Consider the following 13,526-nt stretch of genomic DNA (forward strand, 5'->3'; position numbering starts at 1 on the left):
AGTAACCTTCCCAACACTGGCTGTGGAGGATAGAGTTAAGTTGAATATCATATATAAAGTAGGCTATAAAAAATGTTGTTGTTTTTTTTACATGTGACATAAACACAAGTGTGAATGTTTTTTAATATATTATCTAATTGAGTTTGACTTTTGACGGCTGCCCTCCAAATGACACACGCTGAGTGTACGAAATTCTCAAGTTCTACTTCGTCCTTGAACGCAGCACTCCTGTAACCCTGTGTGATGCGTGTGGGAGGAAGAGGAGGGCTACATCTGATGTACGTGCCCTGTCCACTCCGTAAAGATCTGCAGGAGGACACGTCCGAGCTGCCATCCAAGTCTTTTCTCTTCTGCTGGCGTGAATCGGAGTAAAGCTGGAGCCGGCGGTTCACTGTCCGCCGCCCGAGGAGCGGCACTTCCAGTGGAGTGGCACCGAGCGCCAGCCTCCGCCTTGGACCGACGAACTGGCTGAGATGTCCCGGCACATCTACACCCGTCACGGGATAGCAGAGGGGATGCAGAAGCCCGTGTTTCAGGTAGAAAAGGAAAAAAAAACATGACGTGAAACAGCGAGAATCTGTAGCAAATGTTTTAATGATGAAGACAAATCTTAAAATATATGCAAATATGCACGGGGGGATAATGAAGCCCCCTTACTCCACACTACGATGACATACCTAATAATAATAATAATAATAATTGGAAAAAAAAAAGTCATCCTGCTCGTTGTCTTGGTGAGGATGCATTCATTATCTTCAACTAGTCCTCGAGGTGTTATTAGTCAAACTGAGACTGCACGGGATCTGCAGCGTGGCGTGAATTTGATTTATTCAAAAAGGAATGAAATTAGGTGCTCAATTATTAAGCACTTTATGACGGAGCCCAGCTCGTGATGCATGAGGTAGTTTAAAAAACTTTTCCAGAGAAGGGAGGTACTTTACCCCCTCCCATATTTTTTCAATGTTACAACATTTGCAGATTGTTAATGTAACTGTGTGCGCACTTAGATGTAATGAATGGGAGTGCTGCTATTTGATTACCAGGAAAGAATCAGATAGGAATCAGATATTATGAAGCATAATAATCAATGAAATAATTAATTTTCCCAAGACTATGTAGCCTAATAGTTGTGGTCAGAAATTCATCCTGCTCAGGATGGTTCAGGCTCGGGCTTCAATCACATTTCTTTGTGTTTTTGAACTGCTGACGTCACTAACTTTAAGGATTTTACTCCGGGTGGGGGGAAATTTTTGAACATTCAGTACATTAATCAGGCAAATAAAACATTATCTACTACAGAATGTGTGTAAATACAGAACTCAGCAAAGTGGCCTCGTTAGAGACCGTTATACACAGCAAAGGCACTTTTGCTTTGTGTTGTGATTTTCTGAAGTTATAGTTTGGCCATGCCTGCAATTTAAAATTAAGATGGGATCACTGAAAGTGATATTCCTCCCTCTGCTGTCACAAAGGGATATGATACCAGGCGCAAGAGTGTCATAAGAGCCAAGCGCTGCAACCGTTTACTATATTTCACCTCATTTCCTGCTCAAGTGAAGTATGCCCTCGCTGCACTTAAACAAATTGCTTGTGTGTGAAAATAGGTCAGAAAAAACTGAATCCGTACATCGGGGCAGTGTTCACGCAAAGCTGCTTCTTATAATCAGGTCATCACAGCAGACAAGAGACAGCTGGTTGGCATCAACGTCACTTTAACCAGAGAGACTGAGATGCTGGTTTTAACGGGGTTACTGAAAGGAAGGTGCCCTTGGGTTTGTCCTGTAGAGGAGAGGGGGATAAATAAAGGGAAGGGCCAACAAAAATACAATCACAAATATAAAATAAAAGAGCAGAGTTCATTCGCGGGTCTGTTTTGCCTTCATTAGGCTAACAGGGGGACTTACTCCAGACGCAGTCGACTGAAGAGGTCCGATGGCAGCACCACTTCCACCAGCTTCATCCTCAGACAGGTAGGACATGACGAACTTGAACTTTTAGAGGTCAAGCATAAACCTGACTGCATTTCTGCTTCGTCGAGGCATAGATCTGGTTAATACTGATGAAAGCTTCACCATGTAGCGCTGCACCTGGCTACAACACATATGACAAGCGTCTTTAGTTTAGGCAGCAACTCAGTTCAATTCAATTCAGTTTTATTCATATAGCACCAAATCACAACAACAGTTGCCTTGAGGTGCTTGATATTGTAATGAAAAAACCCTACAATAATACAGAGAAAACCCCAACTGTCAGATTAGGAAAAAGGAAGGAACAACTCTCTTTTAACAGGAAGAAACCTCAGGGGTCACCATCTGCTGCAACTGGTTTAGGGGTAAGGGGAGGGAGACGGGACAAAAGACACTGTGGAAGAGAGCCAGAGATTAATGGTCTTAGCAAACATCCTAATTGTGTCTTAATAGCCTACCAGGTCCTTTGGAAAGGAGTTAAAGAGCTATAAACAACACTATGAAGCACTTAAGACTAATAATTGATGCAAACCCCAGCTCTGACAGTGAGTGGTGAACACTTGCTGTTTGAAGATTTCCCTGGTGGAATGAAGTGTTTTTGAGAGCTCATCTCTGGACCACTGTTGATTTCTGACCTCAATCCATCATTACATAACTTTTGGTTAGACTCATATGGGTTTGGCTCCAATGTGAAGAGAAAACACTGTGGCAGCAGATAACATGTTGTCAGTCTAGAAGATGTTCTGCTGTAGTCCAGGGAATAGATGGCCTTGATTTGGTCTCACTTGGGAATTTAGCTAACTGACCTGCTTTTGAGTCATCTACCAAACTTTCACGAGTCACGGGAGCAGCGCCAGGCAACACTGTTTGGATGCACCGCCTCTTTTGTATATGTCACAGTGAAAACAAAATTCAATTTCTTAAGTCCCTTCTTTAATTCATAATGTGCTTGCGCCAGACTACTTTACAGTGCTTACCGTGGACTTTGACATCCTGCTGACAAGTTACCAAGGGAACCAAGGCTGCAGAGGCCATACAAAGATACAAGAATAGTTCATCTGTGACTACCTTTGTCCCAAAGCCCCACTCTTTCTCTCCCTTTTTCATGCTTTCAAACCTGACCTCAAACAAACTTGGTCACACGTGCTCTTTGGAGATACAGTAAATCAGGCCAAATCAAGTTGGAGAAAGAACTGAATCATCAGATGTCAGTTATGATGGTGTAGCCCTTCATTAGTCACAGAAATCATCTTTTTGTACATAATTCCATTTGAACAAAACTGAGCATAACACCAGATGATTAGCAATGTAAATAAAATATAAGATCTGTATTTTATTGAGCAGCACACTAATGAATGCAGTTTGTGTTCAGTGTAAACATCATCCATTAATTAGTGAATGCCTACTGCTTGACACTGGAGTAATAATATGACTCACAGGAAGTGAAGAAGGTGGAAAAGACAGTTTTGCAGACAGACCTCAAAGAAAGAAAGAGTAGACAAAAAGAAGGAGAGGCAAAAAGTAAAGCACAAGGACAGTGGAATGAAATGAAAGCTCTTGCCCACTCCATTTACTTATTACACACTCAGAGATTTCTGTAACGCCCCTGCTGTGATTTGTGTCATCACCGGTGTGATCGTCATCAGGTAAGAAGAGAAGGAGTGGGCTCTCTCTCTTTGATGCCCACGTGTATCCATAGTAACAGCCTTCAACAACAACAGGGGTCAAGCTGACAAGGTTGATTAGCAGAAAACTGCGCCGCCTCCTTTCTTTTCACAAGAAGGTAACAGTTTTTTTTTATTTATTTTACAGCAAAAACTCAATGAAAGGAGAAAAAAGTGAGATGAAGGCATTCTTTACAGCAGCCGAGGTAGATATCGAATGTTTTTATTGAACGTTCCTCCTCTACAGGTCATTTGTGGACATTACAGAATCATGGTCAACATTATAAATCTTCCCTGGACTCTGGAGTTATTAATGTTAGTTTGTTCAGCTCTGCAACGAGGGAGAAAAGGATTAGGCGTGATCCATGCGAATACCAATTTTTGTATCGTTTTCAAAATTTGGTTTTTAAATATTAGCCTTTTCTGTTGCAAATTGTGATCTTAGGCCAGTTCAAATGTGGCTATGTGATGTTAAGAGTCCAAGAAAGACCAAAAAAGTTGCAGTGTCACAGTTCAGTGCAGCCATTTACTGTCTGATCAATTTTTGTGGTTCCAAAGACAGATCACGTTGTACAGTACAGTAAAATGATGGTGATACCAGATGTCAGTAATTTACTGTAAATTACTTTGAAGTAACATTACATCACTCGTAACCTTGCAGTATTTCACTTTACAATGACATTACGATTGGAAAAAAAGAAAGAATAATGTTCATTTTACTGTGTGGGTGTGGTTTGACAAGATATGACAGGTTGTGTTGGCAGCATAAGCAAACAGCAATCCAACTGTCACCAGAATGCAATATAAATATTGCTCTTCACCCACTTCAAACCAGTAGGAGCACAAATACAAAATTTTTCATCTGTGTAATAACCAAAGATTGGCAGAAAATAGTGCATTTAACTAGGAGACCACAGGGATCAGGGCAAGGCGAGGTGGGGTCTGCCGTCTTCTGAATGACCTCTGGTGCTTGTCTTACAAAGAAAAATGAGAGAAAATGACTTAAATTAATTGTTTGCTCCAATGGACGGCTGTGTCACAATACAGGGACATTATGTTCCAGGAGATATGGATGACGAGTCTGAGTCACTGCATGTGATACCGAACAGATCTGCTGCCGAGATGGTAAAAAACTGATTCTCCCAGATGGTACGCAGAGCACCTACACACAGATGTTTATGTGTGCTGTTGGCGAGTGGATACCTGATCGAATCCTGAGCCAGGCTTTAAGGTCCATGAAAGGATTATTTATAAGACAGACTTGTAAAAAGGCCTTTAACCTTTCCTCCATAGCAACAACTTAAAGATGCAGATAGACACAGAAGACGAAACATTCAGCTTTTTTATTGTCTGTTTGGATTTGCATCTGTTTGCAACCAGTTTGCACTTCTCTCTGGTCACTTAGCATTTTTGTAGCAATTCTTGTAATGTGAATTTTCTATCTCCTTATGCTAATTTGTCATCTGTTTCTGTTCAGTTTTTGTCTCTGTACACAGTTTCAGGTTCTTTTGTCTGTTCAAAATCGTTTTGCAGCTGTCTGTATTCATCGCACCTCTTTCTTCGGCTGGCTCTATTTGACCCTCATGCATCTAATTATGTTTTGTTTTTAAGACTAGCTGCTGGTTTGCATCTTTGGAGGTCTTTGCAATTGTTAAATGCATTGACCTCTTAATAAGAAATGTTAACTCCCCCTTCAAACAGGGGTTCTGAACTCTTGAGGTTAGCTGGGTCTGTACTCGGGTAGGCCATTCAGCAGTTCTGAACTATGGTTGGGATTTTATCAGGAATTCCTGAATTCATATTAATATGAAACAATATATATGTAGCAAATGACAAGAAAGATCATCTCCTTCAAAGGTCCCACATTTACATTGTGTACAGCTCTCATTATCTTCGTTGTTTTTTTTAGTCTTTCAGTTCTACCGGAATCTACTACTTATAACATAGACACTTCTCTACACATATGTATTAAAGATAGGTGCTATGAGTGGGAATAATTTTACAGTGCTGCTAACAGCAAGTACATGTATGTAATTTAATTTAGGGTTTATGCTGTCTAACAAAAAATGAGTAAAAAGCACCAACAACCGGTTGCAGCAGATGGCCCCGCCCCTCCCTGAGCCTGGTTCTGCTGGAGGTTTCTTCCTGTTAGAAGGGAGTTTTTCCTTCACTGTCGCCAAGTGCTTGCTCACAGGGAGTCATCTCATCGTTGTTGTTTTCTCTGTATGTGGGGTTTTTAATCTACAATATAAAGTGCCTTGAGGCAACTCTTGTTGTGATTTGGCACCATATAAATAATGTTGAATTAAATTATTCAAAGCAGAATAATTGTCATTTGGGGAACTCTGAGCTTATTAAAACCAGTCTGTCTTGATAACACAGACATAAACATATATGTATATATTTAAAAACCCCAAACCAAGCAATTTATGTTTATCATGGTTCAAAGGTGAAGGCACAGATGATCTTTTTTTCTTGGTGTTGGAATTAATAAGCCTAGGTCAAGTTAATTCCTACTCTAGCTGTCTCTTACTTACAGTTAATTCAGTTGATGCTGACATCCAAATGACGGGAAGAAAAGGGGTTTCACACGTAGCAGACCTTTTATTTTGAGATGTCCTGAGGACACAACAAGAGTACAGTGATGAATTTTGGTGGACCAATAGATGTTCTCAGCAGAAAATGACCTCTTAGTCACAGCCGAATTTCCTGACTGCCTCTGTTACGTCGCCTGAATTAATTTCTTATCTCACATTCACGTCCTGGATCGTCGTGTTTTCATTCTCTAAATCTGTTCCGTTGCTTTACATGAATAAATCTTGGAATCATGAATGAATGTAAGGCTCGCAGAGTTAATTGATTGAATTCATTGTGAGATTGATAAACCTATAATGCCGTCCCGGAAATTTAATTTGCCTTGCCGACTCACGATACATCAAACAGAGGCAACTCTTTAACCTCATCTTTCAGCTTGCAGCTTGCAAAGTGATAAGGAAGAGACTTCACACTGCTAATCCGCCTTATGTAGGTCACATGGCTAAACTCAACAGCCTTTAATTTGTGAATTACTTGATGGGCCAAGCCACCGCTGCCGTCGCTCGCAGCTGGTATTGCACGCTAGTTTGTCAGCACCTCCTGAGTAGATGATGGAGACAATCTCATAAATTACAAATGAAAGGTACTTTGTTATCAGTTGGAAATGATTGCATGCTTAATTTAGAAAATGGCAAAAGGAGTGGGAGCAAGTTGGAGTGCCTTTCTAGCTGAGAAACTAAAGTTCCTTTCTGGCTTGTCTGACATTTCTTGCACTTTGTTTCTCTGGGATGTTACATTTTGTCTCTTGATTGGGCACAGCGTGTGTTGGAGACATAAAACGCCTAAACGAGTTCTCACATGTTCAACCTGTTTCTACCCTGATAGGTTTTCTGATTTTTAAAGGATCTAACTGAACTCAAATGGATGACAGTGACAGCTCGAGATATGAGTAAGAACACAAACTCTTTGTGCCTCTCTTATCCACTTTGTTCCATTATTAGTTCAGTTTCTTGTCATTTTTGCAGCCTGTGTGCGTATGTGTTTATTTTCAGTAAGGTAATGTTGCTCGAGCTGTCGTGTTACACGTGATATCTAATTATACCACCAGATCTATGTGGCAGCTCGGACCCACTTTTCTCCAGAAGCATATTTCACCCTTTGTGCTCTTTCTGTTTTGCTTCCCATCTTTCTTTATTTCTCTCTTTCTTTAAAAAAAAAAAAAGCACCCTTATATGTGATATTTCATGCAGCTTCAGCCTGAATAAAATGACCTTTATTCTGAAAGGTCTCCCTTTGATCTACTGTTCCACACGGGCCAGAGGGGGTCTGCTGGGAGCTGCTGTGCAGAATAAAGACACAGAGCAATATCTAAATAATAATGGATTGGATTTATATAGCGCTTTTCAAGGCACCCAAAGCGCTTTACAATACCACTATTCATTCACTCTCACATTCATACACTGATGTGAGAGTGATGAATGATGAGGATGTAGCACCCGGCTCTGTGCCTCCACTAAAATACGTGCAGGATAGACACAAAAAAATCAGATGTTTTGGGAAGAGCTTGTTCGGAGCAAGCTTAAAAAAAAGGAAAAGGAAAAAAGCGTGGCGATGTTGATGAAGATGCATTATCGGATCAAGAGAGGGTGCTGTTGCTCTACTATGCCAAACAAATGGCAACGTCCCAGTGCCAAACTTGTTTGAGTAGAATCATTGCTGAGTTTGTGTAACGTGTGTGTGTGTCTGTGTATTTTTAACAGGGAAATTTATATTATTATTGTGAATAGTATCAAGAATTTCTTTTAAAGCTCAAAGCCAAAGGAGGGAAATATGAATTGCAAAACAAATACTGTAATTTACCTTATTAATGATTTTCATGTATGTTTGTATTTCTGAGGTGTTTACTCTGAAAATAAACAGTCTTTCAGCTGCACAAATGAAAACCTTTTGTACAGCAATGAATTCAAAGTCTTTATCTAATTTGTAGCTTAACATCCTGCGGTAATTATGGGATGGTTAAAATAGGAATCTATATTTTTTAAATGCACTGTTGTTTCACATGTAAAGTAGTTATAATAGCAACAGATGCTGTCCATGAAAGGTGTCAAACTGTAGATTTGAAGTTCTCTAGCTTTTCTTGATTGATCTCCTCTGCCATCACTCTCCCTGTAGCAGATATTTACAGATTGATTTTTACGGCTCCGGTGTGTTCATGAAGCTGTAAAGACGCGGGCGCTCCTTGTAGCGGAGCAGCGGCTCGATCGCATCGAGTCTGCCTCTCGTTCTAAGTATCATCACTCAGCTGTTTGCCTTTGCTGCCGTTCTGCATGTGCCAAATTAAATGTCGGTGTTTAGTGTGAAAGATTACCTCACGCTCACATACAAGGACAGGATTGACACGGCTTGCTGGTTAATGATGCTCTCAGGCTGCAGACGCCCCCGCCTCTTTCTCTTCTCTCTTCCTTATTCACAGCCAGCCGGGCTGACTGGAGCCTGCATCGGCCAATCGGCAGCCTGCATCTCACGTCTGTCATCAACCAGTGCTGGGGAAGGGATTGGCTCGTGCAATCTCAGCTTGGAAGGCAGATGAAATGCCAGGTCTGCTCAGCCTCTGGGGATAGCCAAGCTTGCCTTATAATGGGAAACAACACTTGTTTGACCTGGGAGCAGTAACATCTAATTCAGCATTAGGAGAAGACTGGACTCCAGCTTTTTTCCCTTTTCTTTTATAAATCTGTTGTTCTTCTGTGATCTGGGTTCTTTTTCATCTACCTTCATGTGGAGGAAGAGACTGCTGGTGCTCTCTGTCACTCCCCTATCCTCATCATCCATCCTCTCCAGAACAGGTTGATCTTGAGCCGTTTCGAACTATTTTTGCACTGAAGAGCTCATTTTTGGGAACCTCACTCCTCCATGTACGATAACTTGTACCTTCATGGATTTGAAGACTCGGAGGCGGTGAGTGGAGAGTGGCGTCTGGCACTTGTAAACCACGCTGTTCTGTTCCGTCGTGGCTGCTTGATCCATACATAAACTCCCACAGAATGCGTTGAGACTTGAGTGGGCTGAGCGTGCACTCACCTCGGGGGAGTTAGAGGAAGGTGTGTGTGTGTGAGTGTGCATTTGTGTGCATGTCTCCTCAACCGGTCAAAAAGAAAAATACAGTTTTCTCACTGATACTATCAGCTTGGACGCCAGTTCTCCTCCTGTCTGGGCCGGCTGTCTGCAAAGCTGAAAAGTATTGTCTTTACCATGTATGGCTGACTGGCCGGTATGCATGCTGTTTGCCTCTGTTTATGAGCATTGTGAGCACGTCTGCATGATTCCTGTGTGCCTCCACCTTTATCAAACCCCACTGTACATCATCATGGTTTATTGAAAAGGCCAACAAACATAATCAGCATTCACTACGGCCATCTGCGTGATGCTGATGTGCTGATGCGTGCCAACTGTTACATTCGTCACTCGCAGCATGAATGCCTTTATGTTCGAGAAACACGTTGCCATTAAGGGAATTCTCATCTTTGCCACAGATAAGTGTGCGTAGGCACCTTTAATACAAAGAGGCAGACAGCAAGAAAAATCTGCGGAAGCAGAGAAAAATGCTTACAAAGGCAAGGAATATAGAAACTGCTGCCGGGTGGGGAGGAGGGAGGGAATCCCACTGAGGCAGAATCTGTCAGAACCTTTCCATAAGTCCACCTGAGATACCGGCTGCCTCATAAAGACTAAAAAGTAGAGTTAGCATGTTCTGTCCTGTCTGCAGCGTATACAGAGAGATCTTCTGTGTTTGCGTTGTTGTTTGTTGCGACTTTGAAAAATGTGTTCATTTTTATGTGCCAAGTTTTGTAGGTGGTGTGGTATTAGTAGCTTCTCTTTGCTGTTGTTTCTTTCCTGCATTGGGAGTTATTTCCAAAAACTCAAATTTCAGGCCTTACACTCAAAAGCTCTGAGTGCCCAAAATAACTCTCTTAATTTAGTTACTCTCTTAGCTGATAGTACAGCAAGATCCAGAAATAACATGTTTATTTTTTATTATTATTATACGTCAGAATAACTAATGAGCCTGAAGACAGTTTACTCCCATGTGAGACTGCTCGGGAAATGGATTCGGGAAAATCCCAGTACTCTCTAGAAACTGTCTCATACAGGATAAAACTGGATCCATTCAGTCCTTCATTACTACTAAGTCAAAAACACACTACGTTTGATCCTGCTGGTCAATTACAGTGAATCAGTCAATGAGTATTTCTGTCAATACAGGCAGCCTTTGGTTCTGTGTACTTGAATAAGTACTATTAAATCAAACCTGGAGAACTTGTTCATGCACTCTGTTGGGCTGCTGTGTTCCACATTGTTCCATATTTAGCTGTACTGGCAGCGTCACAGAACACACCTTTGACCTTACTGACCCTGTGGTTTGCTATCAGCACTTATCTTTAGCTTGTTTTGTTTTTTTAAAGCCAGGAATGTCACACAGACTTGTCATTCATTTCATTTCCAGCATATATTAAACTGCAGGCTCTCTTGTGTGACTTATTTTCAGTAAGAGTTTTGGAGTGACATTGTTTGACACACGAATATATTCTATGTGTTTGGCGTTTATGACCTTCCCACCTTTTTTTATTTTTTTGACGATTACTCCTTCTTTTCCAAAGCTCAACATTTTCCAGCCCTCGGACAGTTTCACTAGAAATGTTAGTCAAGTAAAATTAACACTCCAAATTAAAAATCCAGAACAAGTGTTTTACCCAAGACTACCCAGAAAGCAGCTTTTTGGTCCATTTTAAAAATGTTTAGCAGAACATGCAGGACTTTCCGTTTTGTGGCCTTGATCCATTTTTATCTGATGTAATATTTAGAGTCATAGTTGGTGGAAACTTCCATATGAGTATTATTCTTTTTTTGCAGAGTCACTGTCCTTCCCTAGCTTCTGGTAGTGATGTAAACCACTTTCTACCCTTCTGCAAACATACAGTATTGTTCACTGCATGACTCACCTTTATAACAGGTATTATGAAAAACACAAAGCCCAGTAAACCTTCTGCGCTGGCTCATAGTAGTTTTACTATTGCAAATAGTAGTGCAAACGTGGAAGCAGCGCCTGAAGAAGACACTGTTTATTTCTAAACCAAGTCTTTCCATTATACACTCACTGGACCCCTTGGTACTCAAAGGTTTCATCCATTTTTCGTCTTCAGAGTTGTTTTAATTCTTTGTGGGGCAGGTTCAAAAAGGTATTGGAAACTTTGCTCATGGATTTTGGTCCAGTTTGACATCGCAGTATCAAACAGTTTTTGCAGTCGCTGTCAACAAATCACCCATTCCACCGCATACATCATGGATTGAGATCTATTGGCTTTTTGGCTGTTTAAGTACAGTGAACTTACTCATGGTAAAGTAGCCTGTTTGAAATTATTTGAACTTTGTGACAGGACACATCCTGTTGGAAGCAAAAGCAAAATGTACAGCAAACTCTGGCATTTAAAGGGTGCTGAGATGGTACTGAGGGCGATACTCTATTTTCTCTTTTTTTGGCCATGCTCTGTAAACCCAAGAGGTGTATACCCAAAACCCTGCGCTGAATCATACTTGTTATTAATCTCTGGCTCTTTTCCACAGCATGTCTTTTATCCTGTCTTCCTTCTCTCTCCCCAACCGGTCGCAGCAGATGGCCCCGCCCCTCCCTGAGTCTGGTTCTGCCGGAGGTTTCTTCCTGTTAAAAGGGAGTTTTTCCTTCCCACTGTCGCCAAAGTGCTTGCTCATAGGGGGTCATATCATTGTTGGGGTTTTTTTCTCTGTATGTATTATTGTAGGGTCTACCTTACAATATAAAGCGCCTTGAGGCGACTGTTGTTGTGATTTGGCGCTGTAGAAATAAAATTGAATTGAATGGTTTTGTAGGAAAATCCCATAGACTGCAACCAACAATCATGCCATGCTCAATTCAGTTAACTTCAACAAGATATTTATGATGACGTCTAAATGCGTTGAATTGGCTGCTCAGATATTTGCATTCATGAGCAAGTGAACAGGTATATCTAACAGAGTGAGTACACAAGGAGCTAAAGGCCCAAAGTGGGCCAGGTTTTCAAAGAACTTAGAGACGTTTATCCCTTAAAGCTACTGGATGCAGTGTTGGTGCCAGCTGAGTGTGCTGAGGAGGGAATGCTTTTCGTCTTACAGTCTGGGACTGATAGTCACATAGGTCAGGGGAGGAAGATGATTGGAGATGGGAGAACGGACTGAGCTTCGGCATCTGGACAGATAAGGTTAGAGTGTGGCATGACGGACTCAAGACCGGCCACTTGACACTTCGATAATGAGCCACAGTTTGTGCAGAAACGAAAAGCGGGGGGTAGGAGTCTTTGCTTGTGTAATGTGCATGACAGTAATTTTAGACATGCCTTGTGTTGACTGACGTCTTTGTCATGCATTAATAACTTCAGGTTTGTAAAGTGGCAGATGTAGGGATCTGAGGTAATATGGCCTGATTTTAAAACACTACTACTAGTAACAACTGGATTTTTATTCTTACTTTTGAGATGATTGCTTCCAATAAACGTGCACAAGGGTATGAAAAATAAACTGTTATTTTACATTATAATATAATGTAAAAGTAAAGCTACTGTTTAAAACAATAGGTTCATGTTATAAACAAAGCCAGCCTCCATGTTGAAGATAAAATGTACATTATTCTGTGTTACAAAAAGATGTAGTTTGTTATTTTAAAAGAAAAAAACATACATCAGGTGATACTCTGCAGTGGGCAGCTGTGTGGTGGTTTTATTTCTTTTTCTCCACTCTTCCAGCTATAGATTTCATTTGTAATGAGGCAGTAAATAACAGTTATTTGTACCAACCAAAGACTCCCATGGCTCTGAATGGATCATTAGCGGAGACGCCTGCAAGCCCTGGACAAAGACATTAATCCACACTGTCCAGCCTGGCAGGTTGACTTCAAAGACTTATTCTAGTACCAATGCCCTGTTACACATTTTCATTTAATTTTTGATGTCCAGTGGGAGTGATAGTCACCAAACCCATGCTTCAAGCTCCCAAAAAGGCCATATTCAGGATAGGAACACATCTTTTCATAATCTCTTTGAAAGGTTGCAAATGGGGGACAAAGACATTCAACTAAAAAAATTAAGGCACTTTAAAAAATAATCGAATGCATTTCAAACTGCTTCACAAGTGACAGACAGGATGGAAATATAAGAGAAACAAATATGAAGAAATCAGTATCCAAACAAGATTTTGTCTACTGCTCCATGCGAGATTTGTGTCCTCCATGAGCTCACCATAGCAAACCTGCATCAAAGTTTCTCAGGTGTACTGACCCAGTCAAACTCCCCAT

At 41.0% G+C, this 13,526-nt stretch overlaps 1 protein-coding gene across 4 annotated transcripts in view; it reads left to right on the forward strand.

Annotated features, from left to right (window-relative positions):
- cacnb4a (calcium channel, voltage-dependent, beta 4a subunit) overlaps window positions 1-13,526 on the forward strand; it is a 34,008-nt gene that overhangs the window by 552 nt on the left and 19,930 nt on the right. For 2 of the 4 annotated variants that reach the window (XM_086265486.1, XM_086265484.1), the window contains exons 2-3: window positions 224-536; window positions 1,887-1,970. In XM_086265486.1, coding sequence (XP_086121612.1) covers window positions 474-536; window positions 1,887-1,970 — 147 coding nt within the window. In that variant the 5' untranslated portion in view covers window positions 224-473. Of the gene's footprint in view, window positions 1-223; window positions 537-1,886; window positions 1,971-8,731; window positions 9,125-13,526 lie in introns of those variants that run through there. The other 2 variants (XM_086265485.1, XM_086265487.1) reach the window with 2 other exon arrangements.

The sequence above is a fragment of the Aulonocara sp. 'chitande type north' Nkhata Bay genome, linkage group LG16 (assembly GCF_057382095.1).
Source record: "Aulonocara sp. 'chitande type north' Nkhata Bay isolate Kocher_YH1m ecotype deep benthic linkage group LG16, A_spYH_male_GT1.1, whole genome shotgun sequence".
Classification (NCBI taxonomy): domain Eukaryota; kingdom Metazoa; phylum Chordata; class Actinopteri; order Cichliformes; family Cichlidae; genus Aulonocara; species Aulonocara sp. 'chitande type north' Nkhata Bay.